This window comes from Eschrichtius robustus, chromosome 6, assembly GCF_028021215.1.
Source record: "Eschrichtius robustus isolate mEscRob2 chromosome 6, mEscRob2.pri, whole genome shotgun sequence".
In the NCBI taxonomy this organism is placed as follows: domain Eukaryota; kingdom Metazoa; phylum Chordata; class Mammalia; order Artiodactyla; family Eschrichtiidae; genus Eschrichtius; species Eschrichtius robustus.
Window position 1 is genome coordinate 76562007 of NC_090829.1, and position 22380 is coordinate 76584386.

The 22380-nt window shown below is 41.9% G+C and overlaps 1 protein-coding gene and 1 pseudogene across 3 annotated transcripts in view; both read right to left on the reverse strand.

The window, feature by feature from the left end:
• LOC137766391 (kalirin-like) overlaps positions 1–22380 on the reverse strand; it is a 109035-nt gene that overhangs the window by 69194 nt on the left and 17461 nt on the right. For all 3 annotated transcript variants that reach the window (XM_068546595.1, XM_068546597.1, XM_068546596.1), the window contains exon 2: positions 338–618. In XM_068546595.1, coding sequence (XP_068402696.1) covers positions 338–618 — 281 coding nt within the window. The remainder of the gene's footprint in view (positions 1–337; positions 619–22380) is intronic.
• On the reverse strand, positions 9000–9587 carry LOC137766657 (protein MEMO1 pseudogene; annotated as a pseudogene).

Here is a 22380-nt window from a genome sequence, read left to right on the forward strand (position 1 = left end):
AACTAAACAGATTCATAGACACAGAGAACAGACTTGTGGTTGCCAAGGGGGAGGAGGGGAGGGAGAGGGACGGACTGGGAGTTTGGGGTTGGTAGATGCAAACTATTACATTTAGAATGGATAAACAACAAGGTCCTACCGTATAACACAGGGAACTATATTCAAACTGGCAATGTCTTGAGAATACAAAGATCACCTAGGCCCAAGAAGACCAACTACTGGGAACCAGAGTCTGTCTAGTTTACAAACCCCGGGGAAGGATGCCTCTCGAGGCTCCAGGAAGGAGGTACATCAGAAACCCCTCCCGATGGAAGGCTCCGGAGCCTCGAGTAAGTACCTCGTCAGCGCTGTCTCCCTGAGGGGTCGTCTCATCCCCAGGCTTGGGAGATCCCAGGTCGAAGCTCTTCCGACCATCTCGTACTTTCTTCTGCTTCTTGATGTTTCCGTCTGCCTTCCCGCTGTTGAGCCGCCGCACGGGACTCGTCAGCCACTTCTTCAGGGTGTTGGTGGAGCGCTTGGGCCCAGGGGAACTGTGGATGGAGTTCAGGGAGGGCTGGGCCTGCAGGTTGGCCACCGACTCGGACTTGCCTCCATTTTCACTTGAATGAGAGTACGCATCTGAGGAAAAAGAATAGACAGACATGGCCGTGTCAGGGGCAGTTAAGGCAGGCTGCCAGCCTGGGAGAAAGACAGCTCCAACCCCAGGAAGCTAGGGCACCAGGCAGAATGTCAAGGCCAGCTGCAGAGCCTGGTCAAGGAAACCCTGTCTAGAGGGTAATAGCTGACACTCACTCAATCCACAGGTGCTATGGATACAGGAGTAGACAGAAGACAAAGACTCCTGCAAAATCAAGATTCTAAGCAAGAACCATCAACCAATAACAATGTCATAGAGCACCTATGAGTATTCTAAAGTTGTATAAGACACAGATTTTATTTTCATAGATGCCTTTCTAGCTACACACACACACACACACACACACACACACACACACACAAAGAGGGAAAGAGAAGAGCCAAAGAGCAAGACAGAGCACGCAAAATAAAGATAAATGCACAAAGCAGTATGCGGTTAATTGCCAAAGGGCTGGCGTGGACTCTAGACCATAAGGAAGCAGAGCTGAGAGGAGGGTCAGATCAGCGGAGGCAGGACTGGTCTGAAAAGCTTTAACGGAAGAGATATGTCTGAGTAGAAGGGAAGGGAGAAGGAATTCCAAAAGCGGGAGGTGGCAGGAACAAAGGCACAGAGGCAGGAAAATGGAAAAACAAGTTAACACAGCCCTTAAGCAGATCCTTTCAATGAAATAAAGGTGAACAGAGAAGGAGAAACTGGACAGAAAGAAGAGTGAAAACATTTAATAGTAAACTAGAGGAGTATGAACTTTATTGTGAGACGCTAATGGGAAAGGGGGCAAAAAGGGCTTTTGTTTGCTTGTTTGTTTTTTAATTAATCTGGTAACTACAGACAACATAGCCCTGGGAAGAGGGATTGGAATCCAGAAGGCCACACTAGGAAGACATGGGGAGGACAAAGGAATGAATGTGAGGCATTTCAAAGCAAGAAGTGATACGGTTAGTATCTGGATGACACATCACAGGTGAGCTGTCTCTCTTACGCTGCTTCTTCTCATTGCCAAGGAGGTCTTGGGAGAATACCTGACCAGATTCACCTCAACCCCTGATGGGCCCTGTGGCCCTGGTACCAGTTTGCATACTGGTAGTTAAACCAAACACATGACTAGGTATTTACACAAAGTACTGCCGTGGCTTTTTACACCCACTGGTCTCAAAGACCGAATCATCTTTTCCTATACAGTAATGACTTTATCCTAGACCGAGACTAGAGGTCTAACCTGGCCTTGGAGGCCCGACGGCCTAGACCTGTCCAATACATTAGAAACCAAATCTTAAAATAAAGAGAATAAATGTTTTTGCCAGTAGAGAGCTGCCTCCAGCTTCTATAACCGGCTGATCTCACAGGCACCAAGCTCAGGCTCTTGACACTGCGGGAATTTTCTTAGATATGGTTAGAGTTCTGTGCATACTTTAGAAAACAAGAACAGAATATCTGCATGTACAACCATTAAAAATTGAGCTTCTAAAGCCCCCTGGTATGAAGGATAACTCATAGGGTTGCTCGGCTCAGGGAATATTTAGGGATCGACCTACTTGGTTGACGTCCCTTTAAGGACAAAGCTGTAATCTTATCTCAGAGAATTCTGTGCTGGCTGTGGTCTTGGGTGTGTTGACATTATTTCTAAAGTGTTTGGTATGGGTCAAACTCCTGTTCTCAGAAGCCCGGGTGATAAACATCTCAGCAGCACCACTGCAGCACTAGTAGTGGGACCAGGGCCTCTTATCTCTCTGCTGATAAGCTGCAGAGGCTTTTCATTCACCAGGCCCCTGTGATACCACAAGTCTCTGTTAAATCCAAGCCTTCAAAACTTAGATTTATCAGCATATGTTGTGTCAGCAGAGCTAGAGGCCCAGCCACATTAACTGTGCCTTGTGTTACTAAATAAGACAGATGACTGCCTAAGTTTTCTGTTCCATGACAAACCACAGCCTGGCTTTGAGATTCAAGAATGCAAATTTTGACTGACCATTCTGCTCCTCTCTCTATCATCTGATTCTGCTTTGGTGCATTCTGTACAAATTAATGGCAAGTGTACAGATTATAAAGTACAAATTAAAAATCAAGAGTATTCTCAACTTTGTTTCAAGTTTATTCTGTGTAAACAATCAGGGTCATTCAACCACAGCCCACATAAAAGACAACTGAAGAGTTGGAAGCAATCTTTAACTTGTCATCTAGTTAGGGTCCCGTATTGAGACAGGACTATTTCTAAATCACTTTGAATGCATAGTTACAAAAAGATGTGGCATCATTTAGTCTAGAAAATGTGTACTTAGTTTATTGCTACTTCAAAGAATAATTGGCATGTGATGCTCATCCCATCTTTGGAAGATGGCTGCAATGAGCGGTTTGAGAATTTATTCTAGACCTTTCCGGGCACAACAGTTAACTGACTGATTTGTAACAACTACAACAGTAATACTGTTATCTCATCAAATCTTTCCAAGCTGAGACAGGTACTAAGTATGAGTATCATCTTAGGAAATAGAGTGTACCAGGAAACCGAGGGTCATCATTAGTGTGGCAGAGAGGCAAAATTTAAACCCAGATCTGACTCCACTGCACATATATTTAATCTTATTCCCACATCTGTGTCTACTCCATGAATTCTGTTAGCCTCTATAATTACTGTAAAAAGGAACATCAAGTTGTTAGTCTATGTGACATTTCAAATAGACATTTATATATAATTTATATGTTATTAAATTTCAATGCTGAAAACAATCTCAGTCTCACTAATTTTACAGATAAGGCAATGAAAGCTTATATATGGGAAATCCATGGTCACAAATTAGTTAGTCATAAAGCTAGGACCAGAATCCAGGCACCTCTACATCTCTCCAGGGTTCTGAACCAATGCTTTCTCTTCAGCCCTGAGGCATTAAAAACTGCCCATAAGATTGGTATCTGGTTTTAAGTCACTGGGAAGACAAATGTGTCCTTGGACACTGCAGGAATAAAGTTCCCTGGTATGTCCAACTTGCTTCCTAGATCAGAAAAAATAATATTCTGAGGCTGATTTTACTATGAGATATTTTTATTTTTTTCATTTTGTTTTGGCTGCACCACGCAGCATGTGGGATCTTAGTTCCCCGACCAGGGATCGAACCCTCACCCCCTGCAGTGGAAGCATGGAGTCTTAACGACTGGACCGCCGGGGAAGTCCCACTATGAGATATTTTTTAAATAGAAAAAAATACAGAAAAAATGTAACAGCCAAATACCCACCACCTAGATATGAAAAGTGTAGACATTTTTGCCATATTTGCTTCAGTTTTTTTTTTAAATCTTTCTTTTAATTGAACTATAGTTGATTTACAAAGTTGTATTGGTTTCAGATGTACAGCAAAGTGATTCAGTTATACATACATATGTGTGTATATATACATATATACATTCTTTTTCAGATTCTTTGCCATTATAGGTTATTATAAGATATTGAATATAGTTCCCTGTGCTACACAGTAGGTCCTTATTGTTTATCTAATTGATATACAGTAGAGTGTATATGTTAATCCCAAACTCCCAATTTATCGTCCCCCATCACTTTCCCCTTTGGTAATCATAAGTTTGTTTTCCAAGTCTGTGAGTCTGTTTCTGTTTTGTAAATAAGTTCATTTGTATCATATTTTTTAGATTCCACATATAAGTGATATCCTTTGATATTTGTCTTTCTCTGTCCGACTTACTTCACTTAATATGATAATCTCTAGGTCCATCCATGTTGCTGCAAATGGCACTGTCATTCTTTTTTATGGCTGAGTAATATTCCATTGTGTGTGTGTATACACACACACACACACACACACACACACACACACACACACCCCATCTTCTTTATCCATTCATCTGTCGATGGATATTTAGGTTGCTTCCATGTCTTGGCTATTGTAAATAGTGCTGCTATGAACACTGCGGTGCATGTATCTTTTCAAATTAGAGTTTTCTCTGGATATATGCCCAGGAGAGAGATCACTGGATCATATGATAATTCTATTTTTAGTTTTTAAAGGGATCTCCATATTGTTCTCCATAGTGGCTGCACTAATGTACATTCCCACCAACAGTGTAAGAGGGTTCCATTTTCTCCACATCTTCTGTAGCATTTGTTATTTGTAGACTTTTTCATGATGGCCATTCTGACCAGTGTGAGGTGATACCTCACTGTAGTTTTAATTTGCATTTCTCTAATGATCAGCGATATTGAACACCTTTTCATGTGCCTGTTGGCCATCTGTATGTCTTTGGAGAAATGTCTATTTAGGTCTTCTGGACATTTTTTGACTGGGTTGTTTGGTTTTCTGATATTAAGCTGTATGAGCTATTTGTATATTTTGGATATTAATCCCTTGTTGGTAGCATCGTTCGCAGTATTTTCTCCCAGTCCATGGTTGTCTTTTAATTTTGTTTATGGTTTCCTTTGCTGTGCAAAAGCTTTTACATTTAATTAGGTTCCATTTGTTTATTTTTGCTTTTGTTTCTGTTATTCTAGGGGAGAGATCCAAAAAAATATTGCTGTGATTTATGTCAAAGAGTATTCTGCGCCTATGTTTTTCTCTAAGAGTTTTATAGTATCCAGTCTTATGTTTAGGTTTTTAATCCATTTTGAGTTTATTTTTGTATATGGTGTTAGAGAATGTTCTAATTTTGTTCTTTTACGTGTAGCTGTCCAGTTTTTCCAGTACCACTTATTGAAGAGACTGTCTTTTCTCCATTGTATATTCTTGCCTTTGTTGTAGATTAATTGACCATAAGTGCATGGGTTTATCTATGGGCTTTCTATCCTGTTCCAGAAAAGGCTCTTGATAAAATTCAACATCCCTTTATGATAAACCTCTCTCCAGAAAATGGGCGTAGAGGGAACATACCTCAACATAATAAAGGCCATATATGACAAACCCACAGCCAACATCATACTCAACAGTAAAAAGCTGAAAGCATTTCCTCTAAGATCAGGAACAAGATAAGGATGCCCATTTTCACCACTTTTATTCAACATAGTTTTGGAAGTGCGAGCCACAGCAATCAGAGAAGAAAAAGAAATAAAAGGAATCCAAATTGGAAATGACATGATGCTTATATATAGACAATGCTAAAGACACTACCAGAAAACTGCTAGAGGGGCTTCCCTGGTGGCACAGTGGTTGAGAGTCTGCCTGCCAATGCAGGGGACATGGGTTTGAGCCCTGGTCTGGGAAGATCCCACATGCCGCGGAGCAGCTGGGCCTGTGAGCCACAACTACTGAGCCTGCACTTCTGGAGCCTGTGCTCCGCAACAAGAGAGGCCGCGATAGTGAGAGGCCCACGCACCGCGATGAAGAGTGGCCCCCGCTCGCCGCAACTGGAGAAAGCCCTCGCACAGAAACGAAGACCCAACACAGCCAAAAATAAATAAATTAATTAAAAAAAAAAAAAAAAAGAAAACTGCTAGAGCTCATCAATGAATTCGGTAAAGTTGTAGGATATGAAATTAATATACAGAAATCTGTTGCATTTCTATACACTAATAACAAAATATCAGAAAGAGAAATTAAGGAAACAATCCCATTTATCATTGCATCAAAAAGAATAAAATAAATGCCTAGGAATCAACCTACCTAAGGAGGCAAAAGACCTGTACTCTGAAAATTATAAGATGCTGATGAAAGAAACTGAAGACAACACAAACAGATGGAAAGATATACCGTGTTTTTGGATTGGAAGTATCAATACTGTTAAAATGACCATACTATCCAAGGCAATCTACAGATTCAATGCAATCCATATCAATGGCATTTTTCACAGAACTAGAACAAAAAAAATTTTTAATTTGAATGGAAACACAAAAGACTCCGAATAGCCAAAGCAATCTGGAGAAAGAAGAATGAAGCTGGAAGAATCACACTCCCAGACTTCAGACTATACTACAAAGCTACAGTATCAAACACAGTATAGTAAATGCTTACTCTCATTTTCTGTACTTATCTCCCTGTGGACTGGAAACATCGCTCACAAACCTTCACCATCTGTAGATTGCACATTGAGTAGCACAGCTCTCAACTCTAAAGCATGTATTTCAAGGTGGAACTGCTGGGTTTTAGTGACTACACATCACTCACTAGCTTCACTAGGTACTGCCAAATTGCTCTCTGATTTACTCCCACCAACCGTGTGCAAAAGTTCTCATCTTCCTGTATTCTCCTAGGTGTTTCAATATGCACCATTAGTACATAATTTTCCTCTGGAAAAATTAAATGTGCTCTCCCTAACCCAAAACATCTACTTCAAAGAATGAAGTTGAGATGAAATAGAATGTTTCAAGGAGAAGAAATAAAAAGGTAAAATCCAGTGCCTCTAGACCAATAGGAAATGCATCCTATAGTTGATTTCTCAGCCACAAACTGAAAAAATAGGAAGCTTGGCAGGGTAATCCATGAGGTTGGAGGTCCAACTTCATAGACTCTGAATTGCATGAGTTGAATGAATTCCCATGATTGGTCATGGGAATATGAAGATACTAATGAAATCAAGAAAATCTAAATAAATAAGCCAACAAACAACAAACTCTTATCCACCAGCAGACTTCCATACTATTTTTTATCCATGCTTCCTTCAATTCCCAAGCCACCTCTCTAAACTACCCAATTTCTTCCTTAATACCTAAGAATAGAAGACATGATGCATGGTCACAGAACACATTCCAAAGCTTTACCAATGACTAGAGAATTCTTGACACCAACACTCATCTTTTAATGATATTTTGTTCAAGTTGATTAAAAGAGAAAACTCTGCTGGTATAATTTTCCTGCCCTGATTATATGATTCAAGAATCATCTACTGGTGCCTACTCTATGGATTGCAACAGAGAGATGGCAGCACTGGACAGACACTCAGGCCTCTGTTTCTTCATCTACAAAATGGACAGATTAGACAGAGTGCATTCAAAGCCTTGCTCTACCACTGGCTAGCTCTGTGACTCTGGACCAATTACTTGATCTCTGTGTATCTTCGTTTTCTCATCAGTAAATGAAGATAATATTAGTATCTATCCTATAGGGTTGTTATTAGGATTAAGGAGTTAATATTTGTGAAGTGCTTATAACAGTGTCTAATTCCACTGGAAGTACCATCTAAGTTAAATAAAAATCAATAAAACCATAACTATCTCCCCTAGTTCCATGTCTGTGATTCTATTCTGTATCTTCCTTCACTCCAACTGTATGTTCCTCTAAAGGCTAGACTAGATAATGTAAGCCATTTTTAGCCTCAAAGCACCTCATGAAAACAAAGAAAAACTTAAGGCTACCAGTTGCCATTCTGCGTTACTCTCCCATCCCACTTCAAATAACCACTCCTACGATCAATGCCTGAAATCTCATTGGAGAATAAGGTAGTCACATCCTTGGGCTACCATGTCATTGTTGTCCACCCTCCCACCATTAAGAAGTTTAGGTAGCACAGGTTATTCCCTGGAGATGACATGTGTCTCTTTATCTACAGGATATCTATCCCTCAGAATGCGAGCTTCTGATGGGCTTGATGACCAAGCCACTAAACAGCTGTTGATATTAGGGTCTCAGATACCATCATGGGGTTAGAATAAACATGTCAATGTTATTGGCCTAAGACTTGGGACAAAGGCTCCATAATTCTAGGTATTTTAATCACAGTAGCACATTTCTAAGCAGCACAGGAGATGAGAGCTGTCTGCTTGACATAAAGATGAAAACTGGAATAAAGCCCATGAGAGTTTACACACTGAACACATCCTAGTAAGTCCATTGTCTATGTCAAACATTCTTTTAGTTGGGAAGCCCTTCATTAGCAACCAAAATATAAGATATTTGTGTACCACATGCATAGTAACTGAATATACTAGAAATTTTTTTTTCCTTCCACAGTGGCATATTGTTTATGAAAACTTTCTTTCTTTTGAAATGTATTTTTTAATTAAACATACTGCTTTTACAACAATCTACAATTTGTATTTAGGTGAGGAATTCCTGAAACCTCTTCATGATGTGCATGAATATACTAGAAATTTTGCTCATTTATAAATTCAATTTTCTTTCTAAAATGTTTTGTCTCATATTTCTTTCACTTTTTATGTTACCTCTACAAAAAGGCTTCTACCCTTTTTGGTTTCATGTAAATTTTGTAAAACTATGCTGAAAGAATACATTGTGTACAAGTCACCACAGAATGCAAATTTAGGATATGGCAAATGCCTATGGCTGCATCCACAGGACTGATATCTATTATTTTTTCTAATCACAAAATATTGGTTCTGCTTTCTTTCCACTGACCTCAAAGTGAGTTGAAAGTAAAGAAGGACCACATGTCATAGACAAAAAGAGAAAACAATTCTATTAGTTTTGTGGGTTTAATAGCCCCAAAGACCAGGAGTGGTGGCTGGGACCCCATAGAGTTCACATATGCACAGGTGGCATCCAAGGGTTTGGTGGATTATGAGTACCCCAGATGCATAACTCACTAAGCTGGCCCACCATTTTCTACACTGACTTCAAAGGCACAACTCAAGAAGGAAAACTCATTTCAATCCGTTCTTCTGGAGTTCAGTGATGGTATTCAATCACACCCCAAAGGCATGTCTTCCACATACTGTATTATGTAATTGCTAAAAGATAGGGGGTCTAGTTGTTCTTTATTGGTCATACCTCATCATCCACCATCTAGTTGGACAATAGGTCTATAAAAGTCTCCCTGGTATTCATCATAATATTGTATTGGAAGCTTTGACTCCAGTAGCTGATATCAGAAGAAATCACAAAAATTCCTAACATCACTAGATATTTACAGAAAAGTCCTTTAAACTCCTGTTCTTTTGTCTTGCTTTAGCTCCAATGATACAAGAATCATTGTAAACATCTTTATTGCTCTCCATGGCTTGAGCTATATAAGGTAAATGCATTTCAATACATCTGTCTGAATAGATTATATACCCAAACATTCTTGTTTCCTTTGGCTTTCTATAAATAATTTACTTAATATAAAAATCATAGAAGTATGGCACATACATTTTTTTCACACTGGAAATTGCACATCTAGAGAAGGGTGTATGATGGGAAGGTCAGGGTGAAAATTCCCTGGGTAATAAATCCATAAATTCAATTGTTTGTAAGCATGGAGAGCACAAAACCTACAGTAAGTATTAGTACATCTTTCATGATGTAGGAGAAGGGCCCTGGCAGGCCTTTTAGCAGAATGCTTAGCAAAGCCAATCTCCTGGTTGCACTTTCAGCTGAGGTCCTGAGGCTATGTACCACCAGTTACCTCGCATGGCTGGCTTCCCTGAAAACCACTTGGTTGCCCATCTTGGTGTCTGGGTCACTTGGTGCCAGAAGAAGGATGCTATGGTGACAGCAATAGGACATGGGGGAGGGGGAGAATCAGCCTGGTCCAGAAACACTGTCTCTTAACACTAGGAAACTTGTTGCCCTTGCAATTGCTCCTACCACAATGTTAGACTAAAGCTGGCAAACATCTTGCCTCAGGATATTCCTTCCCCCATCCCTTAGCCAGATTCAAGTCTCAAATGCATAGTGGAAGCCCTTGCCTCCTGCTTACTGAGCCATAGCTTTTACACACTTAGTTCAGGAATTTCTTCTCCAATGAGTCCTTTGCCAACTCACCATTCTTTTTTTTTTTTTTTTAATAGATCTTTATTGGAGTATAATTGCTTCACAATACCGTGTTAGTTTCTGTTGCACAACAAAGTGAATCAGCCATATGCATACACATGTCCCCATATCCCCTCGCTCTTGTGCCTCCCTCCCACCCTCCCTATCCCACCCCTCTAGGTTATCGCAAAGCACCGAGCTGATCTCCCTGTGCTATGCTGCTTCTCACCAGCCAACTATTTTACATCCGGTAGTGTATATATGTCGATGCTACTCTCACTTCACCCGAGCTTTGCCCTCCCACCCCATGTCATCAAGTCCATTTCTCTACGCCTACTTCTTTATTCCTGCCCTGCAACTAGGTTCACTCTACTCAGGCTTTATGGGTTTTTTATACATTTTTTAACATCTAAATCTCTACGATTTATAATGTCTGTGTCTGATTTTTCCCATTAAACTAAGAACACAAAATGAAGGACCACTCTGAGTCCCAAAAGCACATTGCATTAGGCTCTATCTTACTTTATTCCTACTTATTGGTCCCCTTCTCTTCCCTATGCTGCTGTTCCTATCCTGGTAGCATGTGCACAGAAATCTGAACCACAGGGACAATTCCAAATCCAGCGGCATCCATATAGGGCAAAAAGCCTTTTCATCTTCAGAGCCCATGGACATAAGCTCTTCACATCAAGATCTTTTCCAACAGACAAAACAGTCTCCATGAGGGTTAAAAGTCAGCACCTCTGGCTTTAATCTAAATGAACGCTTCAGAATTCTGTTCTAATTCAGTCCAGATCTCCCTTAACTACTGCTGGCTCCTTCAGTGCCCTGTCCCCACCCTCCCTGCTTTGCCTTCCATCAGGATGCCACTGGATGCAGAGAGTAAAATGAAGTTTCCAACTGCTTGTCCTCAGGTCTCCTTGGCCTCAGCTTCCCCTGTGTAATCTTCTCTCTGAGCCAGAGACAGAGGGAGGAGCAACCTCAAAGGGCACTGAGTCCGTGCCCTCCCCCCACCCCAGACAAGCACATCCTAAACACGCAAGGCCAGTGCTATGACAGGCTGTCACATTGGATCACGTGATTCACTAGTCCCCCTAGTTGGCTTTAGAAGTTAAGGGCTAAAAATTCTCTCTCTACGTTCCAGGGGTAGATTCTGCAGCTTGACATGTCAGATCAGGAAAAAGTCAGTGAAAGCAGCTCTGTCGCCCTTCGGAGAGCAAATACTCCAGATACTATTTCCATCGATATGCTGGTTTCATTCTCTCAGACTTGTCCACAGCCTCTGGAGAGGAAATGCACATTGTTTCCTAAACTGTGGAGTAGGGAACTCTCCTAAAAGGCTTCTGAACTGTTCAAAACATCACCACCAGAAGAGTGTGGTAAAACTTTCCAAACTGAGACTGAAGAAAGGACACGTCATATTAGTATAAAACCTAAAAACAGAATTTTTATTTAAGTGATGGGCTTGTAATAGGGCTACAAGAATCAGTGGATCAGTAGGAACTGAGGTCACCGGGGATCTGTTTTCTTCTATAAAGATATCATGAGCACAGGGAGGTCTTCTAATCATGACACACGGTAACTGTCAAGTCCCAAGGCTGGGGAAGGTGTCTTCTTCTGCCCTCTCCTCATATGCCATCCTCCCAAGCGCATGCCTGGCAGGGAAGTCAAATTTCCATGGTAAAATAGGGCCACTCCTGAGTCCAGGATGTATCCACACTGGAGCTTTCCCCTAGGCCTTCAAATAAGCCCTCAAGTGGGTTAAATGTAAGCTCTCTAAAATAACTTACCCTACTACCTTACCTGGTAACATTTTCCACTTTTCAGAATGTGTGAACATAAACAAGTTCAGCTCCAGTAATACCCACAAAGCCTCAAAATAACATTACACAAGTTACTGTATATAATTGAAGACTCTCTCAGAGAATGACCAAGACTATCTTTCAGTTTTTCTGTCCTGCAAGCTAATTCTTCATTCACAAAGATTTCTGCAAGAATATTTCTCTTTCCATTCCTGCTGTCACTGCCCTAATTCAGAGCTTTTAAATCCACTTGCTTTAACTATGTAAAAACCTCCAAGTTGGTTTCTCTGCAGCTAGTCTTTTTCTCTTATCCATTCGACATCTCTCTGCTACCAGAACAATTCTACTGCTTTGGGCAAGTCCCTGTTCAAAACTTGATTAACAAAGTCTAACTTGTCAGCCTGCCATTTAAGGTACTCCGTGGTCAGGCCTGAGCTCACCTTTCCAGCTCTCTGAGCTTCCACTCTTTGATAATCCAAGGTTCTCAAACTGTGGTCCTCAGACCAGCAATGTGACCATCATCTGGGCCCTTGTTAGAAATGCATATTCTTGGGTCCCACTCCAGAGGTACCGGATGAGAAACTATGGGGGTGGCCCAGCACTGTGTTCTAACGAGCCCTCCAAGTGAATCTGATGTACGTTAAAGTTTGGACACAACTATTCTATTTGAACCACCTGCTTTAGGCTAATTATTCAGTTCACTGCACCACCCATGTTGCATTTCTCATTGCTCAAACCATTCTGCAGCCTCTCGGCTTGTCTAAAGCCTACCTAGGACTTCTTAGATGGCTAAGCCCAGCATGTTCTCCTATTTCTCTGGGAGTACCTCTCGTACCATTCACTTGGCACTGATAAATGCTTGTTTATCTACCTTACCTCCCTAACTCTAAGGAAAGTCCTTGAGGACAGAGATGTCCTCCATCTTTGTATCCCCAGCACAAACTCTTCAGTCATAGAGGAGCTCATTAAATGGCTGGTGATGAATAGCTAAGGACAAAGCAAGAGAAATCACTGGAGTCTGACTATTTTTAGGCCCAGAGACCTCTAAGAAAAAGTCAATGTTGCTGAGGCGCTCATCTCTAAAACTTAGCAACGTGAATATCAATATAGGCTCGTGCTTCCTGTTCCTTAAGATGTTCAAACTGTCGCCCAGTCAATTAAGATGGGTTACAGAAGTTACCTGTTTCTTTTCTGCAGGACTTCTAGGAACCTTTAATATGCTAATTAACATGCTCATGTAGATGATGACTCTCCAAAGGGAACATTTACCAAATTCTATTAATATGTTGTAGAAAGCAGTGTGGCTAGCTAGCATCGTTCTTGGCTATTTTTCCATCTCAGTCTGGAATACAAAAGGTGAATCGACTAATGAGTATGGTATCCTGACAGCAGGGTTGACAGTCAAACTCAACCTCTTATGAACACCAAAGTAGGAGATGAGTTTATAGTCCAGGACAGTTATTTTTGGCTATGTGCTATCACATCAGAGTCTACCCAGGAGCCAGTGGGAAGCCTGACCTGGATTCAACTTATAATGTGCCCTTCAGTAGTAACCTTAACCAAAGGTAACCATGCCAGGCTTAATTATAGAGGTGGAGGGAAAGAGTTAAGCAGGGTGTCACAGGAACATTTAAGCCTGTAATTAAGTGCTACTTAACTGAAAATGTCACAATGGAAATTCTCCTAGAGAACCTGAGGGAAGAAGAAAGAGGAGGAAACTGCGTATCTGGAGAAAGAAACAGGTTATCAGTGACTGGGTTTTCAGGGTCCTCTTTTAGGAGACTACATTTTTTTGTGTGGGGGGTAGGAAAGAAAGTGTTAAGATTTAGGGTCTCCAGGACTTAAGGCAGCTTGAGACCCTGCAGTCTTAGCCTGGCCCTGCCTCTCCTAAGGACCTGGGCCAAGTGAGTTTGCCTCTAGGGCCTTGCTGCCTGGCTTGGGAAAAGCAGCAGGCAAACATGACTGTGTTCAGTCTGGGCCTCCCAACCAAGCCCAGGCTCTCCTTCTACATTCCCGCCTGTGTTCTTCATTCAGCAGCGCCCTCGTGGTCCTCTCTGGCCTCTCTGGACCCAGAGCACAGATGTACACTAAGGGTACACTAAGGGAATTCATCCCCAGGTTGATGGGGATAGGAAAAACCACTGTCTGGGTTCTTCCTATCCCCATCAACCTGGGGATGAGTTCACGAGTATGATCCCGTTGGCATCATTTCTTATAAATTTTTTATTTTGACATAATCTCAGATTTAGAGAAAAGTGCCAAGATTTGTACAAAGAATTCTTACATCTCCTTCACCGAGATTTCCCAACTATTAACATTTTACCACTTGCTTTTTCTTTTCTTTCTCTTTCTGAACGGTCTGAGAATAAGTTACAGAGAAGATTCCCCTATATCTCTATATACTTCAGTGTATGGCCCCTAAAAACAAGGGCGTTCTCTTACATAACCACTGTATAGTTAGCAAAATCAGGAATTTAACATTGATCCTCTACTTTGTTCAAATGTTGCCAATCATTCCTATAACGTCCTTTACAGAAAAAGGTCTTATCTTTCATGACTTGGACATCTTTTATGAGTACAGGGTAGCTATTGTGTAGAATATTCTCTCAATTTGGGTTTGCTGGATGTTTAGTTTTTTGTGTGTTTTTTGTTTTAAATTTCTTTTGGCTGCGTGGGGTCTACATTGCTGTGCACGGACCTTCTTCAGTTGTGGCGAGCAGGGGCTACTACTCTTCGTTGTGGTGGGTGGGCTTATCATTGCGGTGGCTTCTCTTGTTACGGAGCACGGGCTCCAGGCGCGCAGGCTTCAGCAGTTGTGGCACACGGGCTCTAGAGCGCAGGCTCAGTAGTTGTGGTGCACGGGCTTAGCCGTTCCGCAGCATGTGGGATCTACCCAGACCAGGGATCGAACCTATGTCCCCTGCATTGGCAGGCGGATTCCTAACCACTGCGCCACCAGGGAAGCCCCTTGCTGGATGTTTAACATCCAGCAAATTAGAATGTACATTTTTGCAGGAATATCCCTGAACACAATGTACTCTATCAGGAGGCACATAATATCAATTTGATCCAATTCTAGTGATGTTAGCTCCGACCCCCTGGTTATGGTGGGATCTGGTCCTGGCACAATTTTCTCATCCATCAAGTTAAACTGCATACATGCTTACTACTGGTGTTTTCGAAGTCTGGTATAAACCAACTGTAAATGATGTTTGAACATAATTCCTAGGTAAAATACCCAATTCCATTCATGAAACAATTTCCTGATCACAAATATGAGAGAATAATTTTCTGTTCCACTGAAAACAGACTGAACAATGTATAATTAAAATAGTGATTATGCTAAAGGCTAGAACTAGATTTTGTTAAAATTTTGTAAGTTGTGCTTTATTTGACATGCTATTTAAAGTTGATTTTAGCCTTGTGGGTATATAAAATCAGTCAAGTTGAAGTTTCCCAGGAGTTCCTTCTACAGATCTTGAAATTGTCACTGAAAATGATACTGGAGGTTTTGGGGGAGGCATAAAATTCTGACTAGCTCTGTTAATTGTTTCCAATATTTTACTAATAAGTACAGAAATATCATCATGACAAAGAGCGCTGGTTGTTCTAGTTTGAGCATGTTGGCTGACCAGCTAAGAAGGCCAAAGGCTGAAGAATGGAAACATGATTCTAAGATATTGGTAGACAGTGAGGCGTCTCCTGTCTCACAAGTCAGAGTAAGAGTGTTAAAGGTGGGAGAAATGGCAAGTAAGTGATAAGGGAGTAACCAGTGAGAACCTTAGCTGGCCCCTAGGGCACAGGAAAAGCTAGGTATAGAGGCTCGGTTGGGACCATACAGCAGGGACCCGGGAAGGGTCATTTCCTAATTATACCCCATAGGTTATTTGCATAATTGGGACCAAGAACTCCCTTTAGCAGGCATTCACTGCCTTTGGGGCAGGTGAGACAAGCTGACACCTTGTCCTCTAGCCATAAGCTGGTTCTTGAGACTTACCAGTAGTAATTCAACTTCCCTTCAATCAGTGAAAACATCCAAAGTGCCCACTGGGTTGCTAGGGAACAGAGCACTTATTCACACAGGGCAGGGGTCAAAGCTCAGACGTTCTTGGGGATGAACAGGGAAGGTAAACATGAGAAGAGTTTGGATATAGGACAAACAGGAGAGGCATGGAGTGGCAAAATGGAGAGTGCAGGTCTGCTAAAGACATTCATATTCATGTTTTAAGAAAGAATCCAAACACTGCTGCCAAATACCACACACCTGGGACCAAAGGCCCAAGGGCTGCTACTCCGCCAAGGCCATCTCCTCATTACTAGAGCTGGAACCCCCAGCTCCCTGATCAGCAATGATTGGGCTGGGGTACCGTCCAGCGCCCCAGATATCCTAGAGATATCCTTTGCAAGAAAAATATACAATTAGACTATTTCCATAAGAATGCCTCTTTCCTAGAAGACTGCCTAGACCCTGCCCCACTATGATGGCTCTCTTATTTCTTAAGTGCTGGGTCCTGCAGGCTCGATTTATGTTTTATATTTGAAGACATTGTATTATTACTCATTCATTCAACAAATGTCTGAGTGCTGTCTACGTGCCCAGTGCTGTTCCCAGTGCTGGGCTACAGCAGTAAAGGAGACAAAGTCCCTGACATTTGGAAGTTGACATTCTAGTTAGGGTGGCCGTGGGGCCAGATAATAAACTAAGAAATGAGTTAGAAAAATTTCCAGTACTATTGAGCAGCATTTGGAGAAATAAACTGGCTAATGGGCTGGAGAGGGCCTGTATAACTTCAGCATGAGCAGCTGGTGACAGTCTGTCTGTGAAGTAGGCTGAGACCTGAATGATAAGCCAGAACCAGCCATGTAAAGACGGGGAGAAGGCCTTCAGCCAAGGTCACAGCCTGTGCAGAAGTCCTAAGGCAGAAAGGAGTCTGGGATGCTCAAGCTACCCGCAGGAAGTTCTTGTGGCTGCAGCACAGTTGGTGGGTAGACAGATGTAAAATGAAGTTGGAAAGGTAGGCAGCGGCTAGACTCCAAGCCTTGCAGGCCATGGCAGGGAGTTGGAACTTTATCCTAAATGCAGCGGCAAACCTTCTGGAGGGATAGGTGATAAGACCTGATTTACTTTAATTGACAATTTTTAACTTCTGTTTGGTCCATGTTGTATGGTTTCTCATGAATTCGAATCACCTTTCCACCAAAAATCACCTTTTCTTCCAAGAGGATTTGGGGAGAAACATCTGACCAAATATGGATGAATGGGAAATATCAAGATATTCAAATCTGGCCTATGGACAAAATACTCCGTATTCAGCTCACACACATAAGGCCATCCCAAACCTTCCTGCTGTCAGTTTGTGTTTCTGATACCTACATATCCCCTGATCTTTGAATTATATTCTTCCTGCTATGATCTAAGGCATACTGATACAGCTGTAGGTGATATTATCAATGAGATACGTTCCCCCCTCTGATCTTACTGATCTCTCTGCCTAGAAAGTTCCTCCCCCAGATCCCACTTGGCTCATTCCCTCTCTGCCTTCAGGTCTTACTGAAATGCTACCTTCCCTGTCTTCCCTGACCACTCTCTTTAAAACAACATCCCACCCTTTCATGCTGACACTCTCTATCCCCTTTCTCTTTAATTTTCCCTGTAGCACTTATTCTCATCTAGCCTACTGTATTAACTTTCTTTTAATTTTCTGTATTCTGATGCTTTGATACCTGGGGCCTTGTTGACCCTGGAGGAAAAGCCCCTCTCAGGGTGGGTTAATTCCTAGAGATAGGAAACAACTTGCTTTTGATTGTGCATTTCATATGCAAACCCACCAATCCAGAGCCCATACCTCCAGCCAGCTTCTTTAGCAGGCTCTCATTTCAGGCCACTATCCACCTGCCCTAATCATCCCAGGGCCAGGTACCAGAACACTAGGACAGCCCCTACACTCCAGAGCCTGCTGAAATTATTCAAACTAGCCAATCCAAAACCTGATTACCCTGATTCACCTCTTAAAGGCTTCAGCCCTCTAGTTCCTTCTCTCTCTCCCTGCAACCAATCTCAGTGTTTTCTCCCATGGCCCCATGTGATGTGCTGCCTTCCTCTTGGGAACTGTGAGTGACAGAGTATCTTTTCAGGGTAATCACTCCTGATCTCTTGGCCTCACTGAACCTCAAAATTTTCTATTAATACACTACATTTAAAAATACCTACTGTAGAACTTATTTATTTTCTGTCTCTCTTACTCCCCTCACTAGAGTATAAGCTCCCTGAGGGCAGGGAATTTTTGTCTGCTTTTGTTCACTGTTGAGGTTCTAGCACCTAGAAGAGTGCCTGACACAGAACTAAAACACTCAATAAACATTTGTGGGAAAAAGATTTCATAGAAAGTGCTCAATAAATATGTTCTAAATATTAAATGACTAGAAAGGAAGCCAAGGTGCCTGTCTGTGTGTGCATGGATAAATACGGAGCCAAGCGGGAGAGGGACACGTCCTGGGAGCTGATTTCCAGTTCTACCTCTTAACCTTTCTGAACCTTGATTTCGTCATCTATAAAATGGGGATAACCAACACCTACCTCTGAGATCATAATACTTACTTAAATAATGAAAGGTTATTATATAACAATAAACAGTAATGACAGTGACTGTTGAATGACAATAAACAGTATTGTGTTGTAATACAGTAATGCCCAGTGAGCCTAAGGCCTGCCAGATAGGCCAGCCCTGATCCTGTGCCATCAGACTGCTGTGCTTTGAGTCAACTGATGAACGAACTCTCTCTCACTTTCCTTCCCAGGACAGCAGCAAAGGGAAAATGCACTTCCTTCTTCCAAGCAGCTCCATTACCCCTTATTCCCTTCTGTAAAACGGGCTGCTCCTCATCAGTCACAGATGCAGAAGCAGATCCCAGCAGGTGCAATCCCACATATGCACTCACAGACATGCACGACAAGTATGAATGGGTGAGTGGCATGACACACTTAGCACTTCCACCAACTCAGGTTGGAGACCCCAGAACTATCAGATTCTTTTCCCTCCCATTTCTCACTTCAAAGTTAGGAAGTATGTCATGACTTCAACAATAAAAATGCTTAGATGAACAAGAGGACCTGAAAAAAAAAATTCAAGCCTTCAAAAGTAATATTTAGTCATTATAGGAAAAAAATACAAGAAAATGAAAAGTTTCTGTAAGCCCACCACCATGTGATAACTCCACCTTTATCTTTAGAACATTTCCCCCCTCTTTGAGCATGTGTTAGACGAGGATATTTGCTGAATGAATGAACTAAAACTTAAGCCCTTAAGAAGATGACCTTTCTTCATCCCACTGTCCCTTTGGCTAAGTCTCAGCGCTTCAGGCAGCCTGAATGCTGTTTGGAACCCTTTTATGGTAACTTCACCGTCCTAGGTCAGGCCCCAAGCTCCCAACTCCCTAAGAGAAGGAAAGTGCAGTATAGTAAAAAGAGCACTGGCCATACCAAGAGCCCCAGGGAGAGGATTCCAGCTTTACTGCTAACTTGCTGCATGGTCTTAGACAAATCCCAATCTTACCAATCTGCCATTTGGAAGCACAACTCTAGATCCTCTTTACCAGCCCTTTCACCTTTAAAACTCAGAGATATAAAAGACCGCAGTTTGTATTCTAAGCTGACTTTCAGATGCCTTATTTCAGAGGAGGGCAACATTTCAAATCCTCAATTGAAATGAGGCCTCAATTCGTAGGCAGGCCTGCAGCAGAGAAGGCAGCTCCCAGAAGCCAGAGTTAGAACCTGGGCTGGGGAGAAGCAGAAGCATAAAGTTGTTGATGACCACACACAAGAGAAGGCGAGAGGGGAGGCAGGATGCTGTGTGGCTTCTGCAGACTTCCGGTGACTGGTCCTTGAGCCTGACTCAGCCACCCTCCACTTACCACTCCCACTGGGCAGGTCGTGGCAGGGGCTCAGTCTCCAGGTACCCTCTCCTCGTGGCCCTTGAAAACCCTGCCATCTATTCTTCAGCCTTAAAGTGTCTGAATTTATAATAAACATTTAAAGGTAGCATGAGAGACTATGAATTTGTAAAACTGGGGGGAAATGCTTAGACAACATTAAGTGAAAGAAGCAGAATACAGTATTGAGTACAAAAACTGAACCGGCTGTGATTATATACATATATAGATAGGTAGTTCATACAGAAAAAAGACTGAGCGATAAGTAACTAAAGTCAAAGTGTCTTGGACTACAGGTGATATTATTTTCCTATGTTTTCCAAGTTATCTGCTATAAATATATATTACTTTTAAGAGCACATCAAATATAAAAACGTGCTCATGAAATTTCAAATGATACTGTAGAAGATTATAGGGCAAAATGTCCTCCATCTCTAATTCCTTCCCAGCTACTACCCCCATACCCCAATTCCACTCTCCTACCTGTTTAGTAACCTTGGCTGTTTAGTGTGTAACTCTCAGACTATTATCCATGTATACACACAAACGCACAGACTTTGTTCTTACGCAAAGCAGTTCATACTATATCGTTGACTGTTTCTATATATTTTTTAAAATTTAACAAGTGGGAGATCTTCCCATGTCTGTGTTTTCTTTTTTGTTTTAGTGGTTGCAGAGTGTTCCACAATAAAACTGTACCATAACCGGTCCTCTATTGGAAATAATGCTACTGCCCATCTTCTTGTTAGCTATTAACAAAACTGCCACTTGAGCATCCTGGGACAAATGGAGAACTTCTTTAGGGTATACTCCTAGAAGTAGGTCAAAACACATATACATGTTCAATTTTTGAAGATGCTGTGAAATGGTTCTCCAGAAAGACTATATCAATTTATATTCTCACCAGTGTATGATTGTCTATTTCTCCCCACCCTTACCACTAATTTTGCTCATCTGAAGGGTTAAAAGTTCTTATTTTTATTTGTATTTCTCTGCTTTCTACTGATATTATCTTTTCCAAAAGTTTACTGCTTTTTTTTTTTTTTTTTAAGTCCTGCTTCTTTTTAACTTTTGCCCATTTTCCCGGTTGTTGCCTTTTTTCTTATTGATTTCTAAGAACTCTTTATACATTCTGGATATTAATTTTTGTCTATTATGTAGGTTGCCAGTATTTTCTCTCAGTCTATCATTTGCCTTACTTCCTTTAGGGTGCTCATTACATTTGCCTGAAATCCATCTGGAATTTATTTTTATGTATAATGTTATTTGAGGACATAATTTACCTTACTCTAATGTCAGGAAAAATATTTTAAACTTCAAAAGAACCTCTGTTTTCCATTTGTCTTATAAGCTTCCCATATTTTATAAATCAGAATCATGGAACTTTTAAGGAGACAGGACTGTGAGGAAGGATGAAGCAGCAGCCCTGCCCCCCATCTCACAGCCTGGGTGTCTTCATGCCCAGTGGATACACCACACTGTGCAGGCACCAAGCTTGCCAGACCCACGAGAAGCAGAGCTCAGGCTCTGGCTCCAGGGGCAGTTCCCATGCTCCGCTCCTCTGGGTCGCACGTCACCAGTGAGGGTCCCCATCTAAGAGAGGATACGCTCCAGTCTGAATATGGCATAAGGCCCAAGTTTAAGGACCTCGGAATGCCCCACATGAGGACAATGTAGTAATTACTCCAAAGCATAACTCCCCTCGTGCAAAAACTCCAATAAATGTGATTTTATTTCTCTGTTTTATGTTTCAGAATATTTAGGTTCAGTAAGTATTTGCTGAATGAATGCATGAACATAATAAGTGAAATCTTTAAATCATTCATGATGGGGATAATCAGGAGTCGGCTGGACATTGAGATGATAAAGGGGGTTAAAGTCAACAAGAAGTAGATTTTCCAATAAAGCCTCAGGAGAGATGCTAGAAGCTGTGGCAAGAATAACATGCTAGGGGTGTGTGTTTGGAGGAGGGGGGAATCCCAGTCATGTGTAACGGAAAGCTGGGGTGGAAGGGTAGGGGGGTGATGGAGGCAGGGCCGACTGCCACTCTGCTCTTGGGTGTTCTGACACATCACACTGTCATGTGTGAAGCACAGAGGCTGAAAAACACCTGTGAGTGCATATGCATCTTTATTAAATACATGAACACCAAAACCCTAAGATACTGAAACTCCGCAATTGGGAGTCAAAAACTGATGTGGCACCTGTAGTCACTGCAGCTCAGTGGGTTGGGCCACAAGGAATCGTCCCACCCGATCCTCCCAGTGACCGCGGCCATGGATATGGTAGACAGCTGACTAGGTTAGAGGTCAGGTAGGGCCAGGACAGAGAGGGGTTGCACTTGCCACCCAGCCCCCATCAACCCCAAGAACCAGTAGGGCAGGTGGAAAAC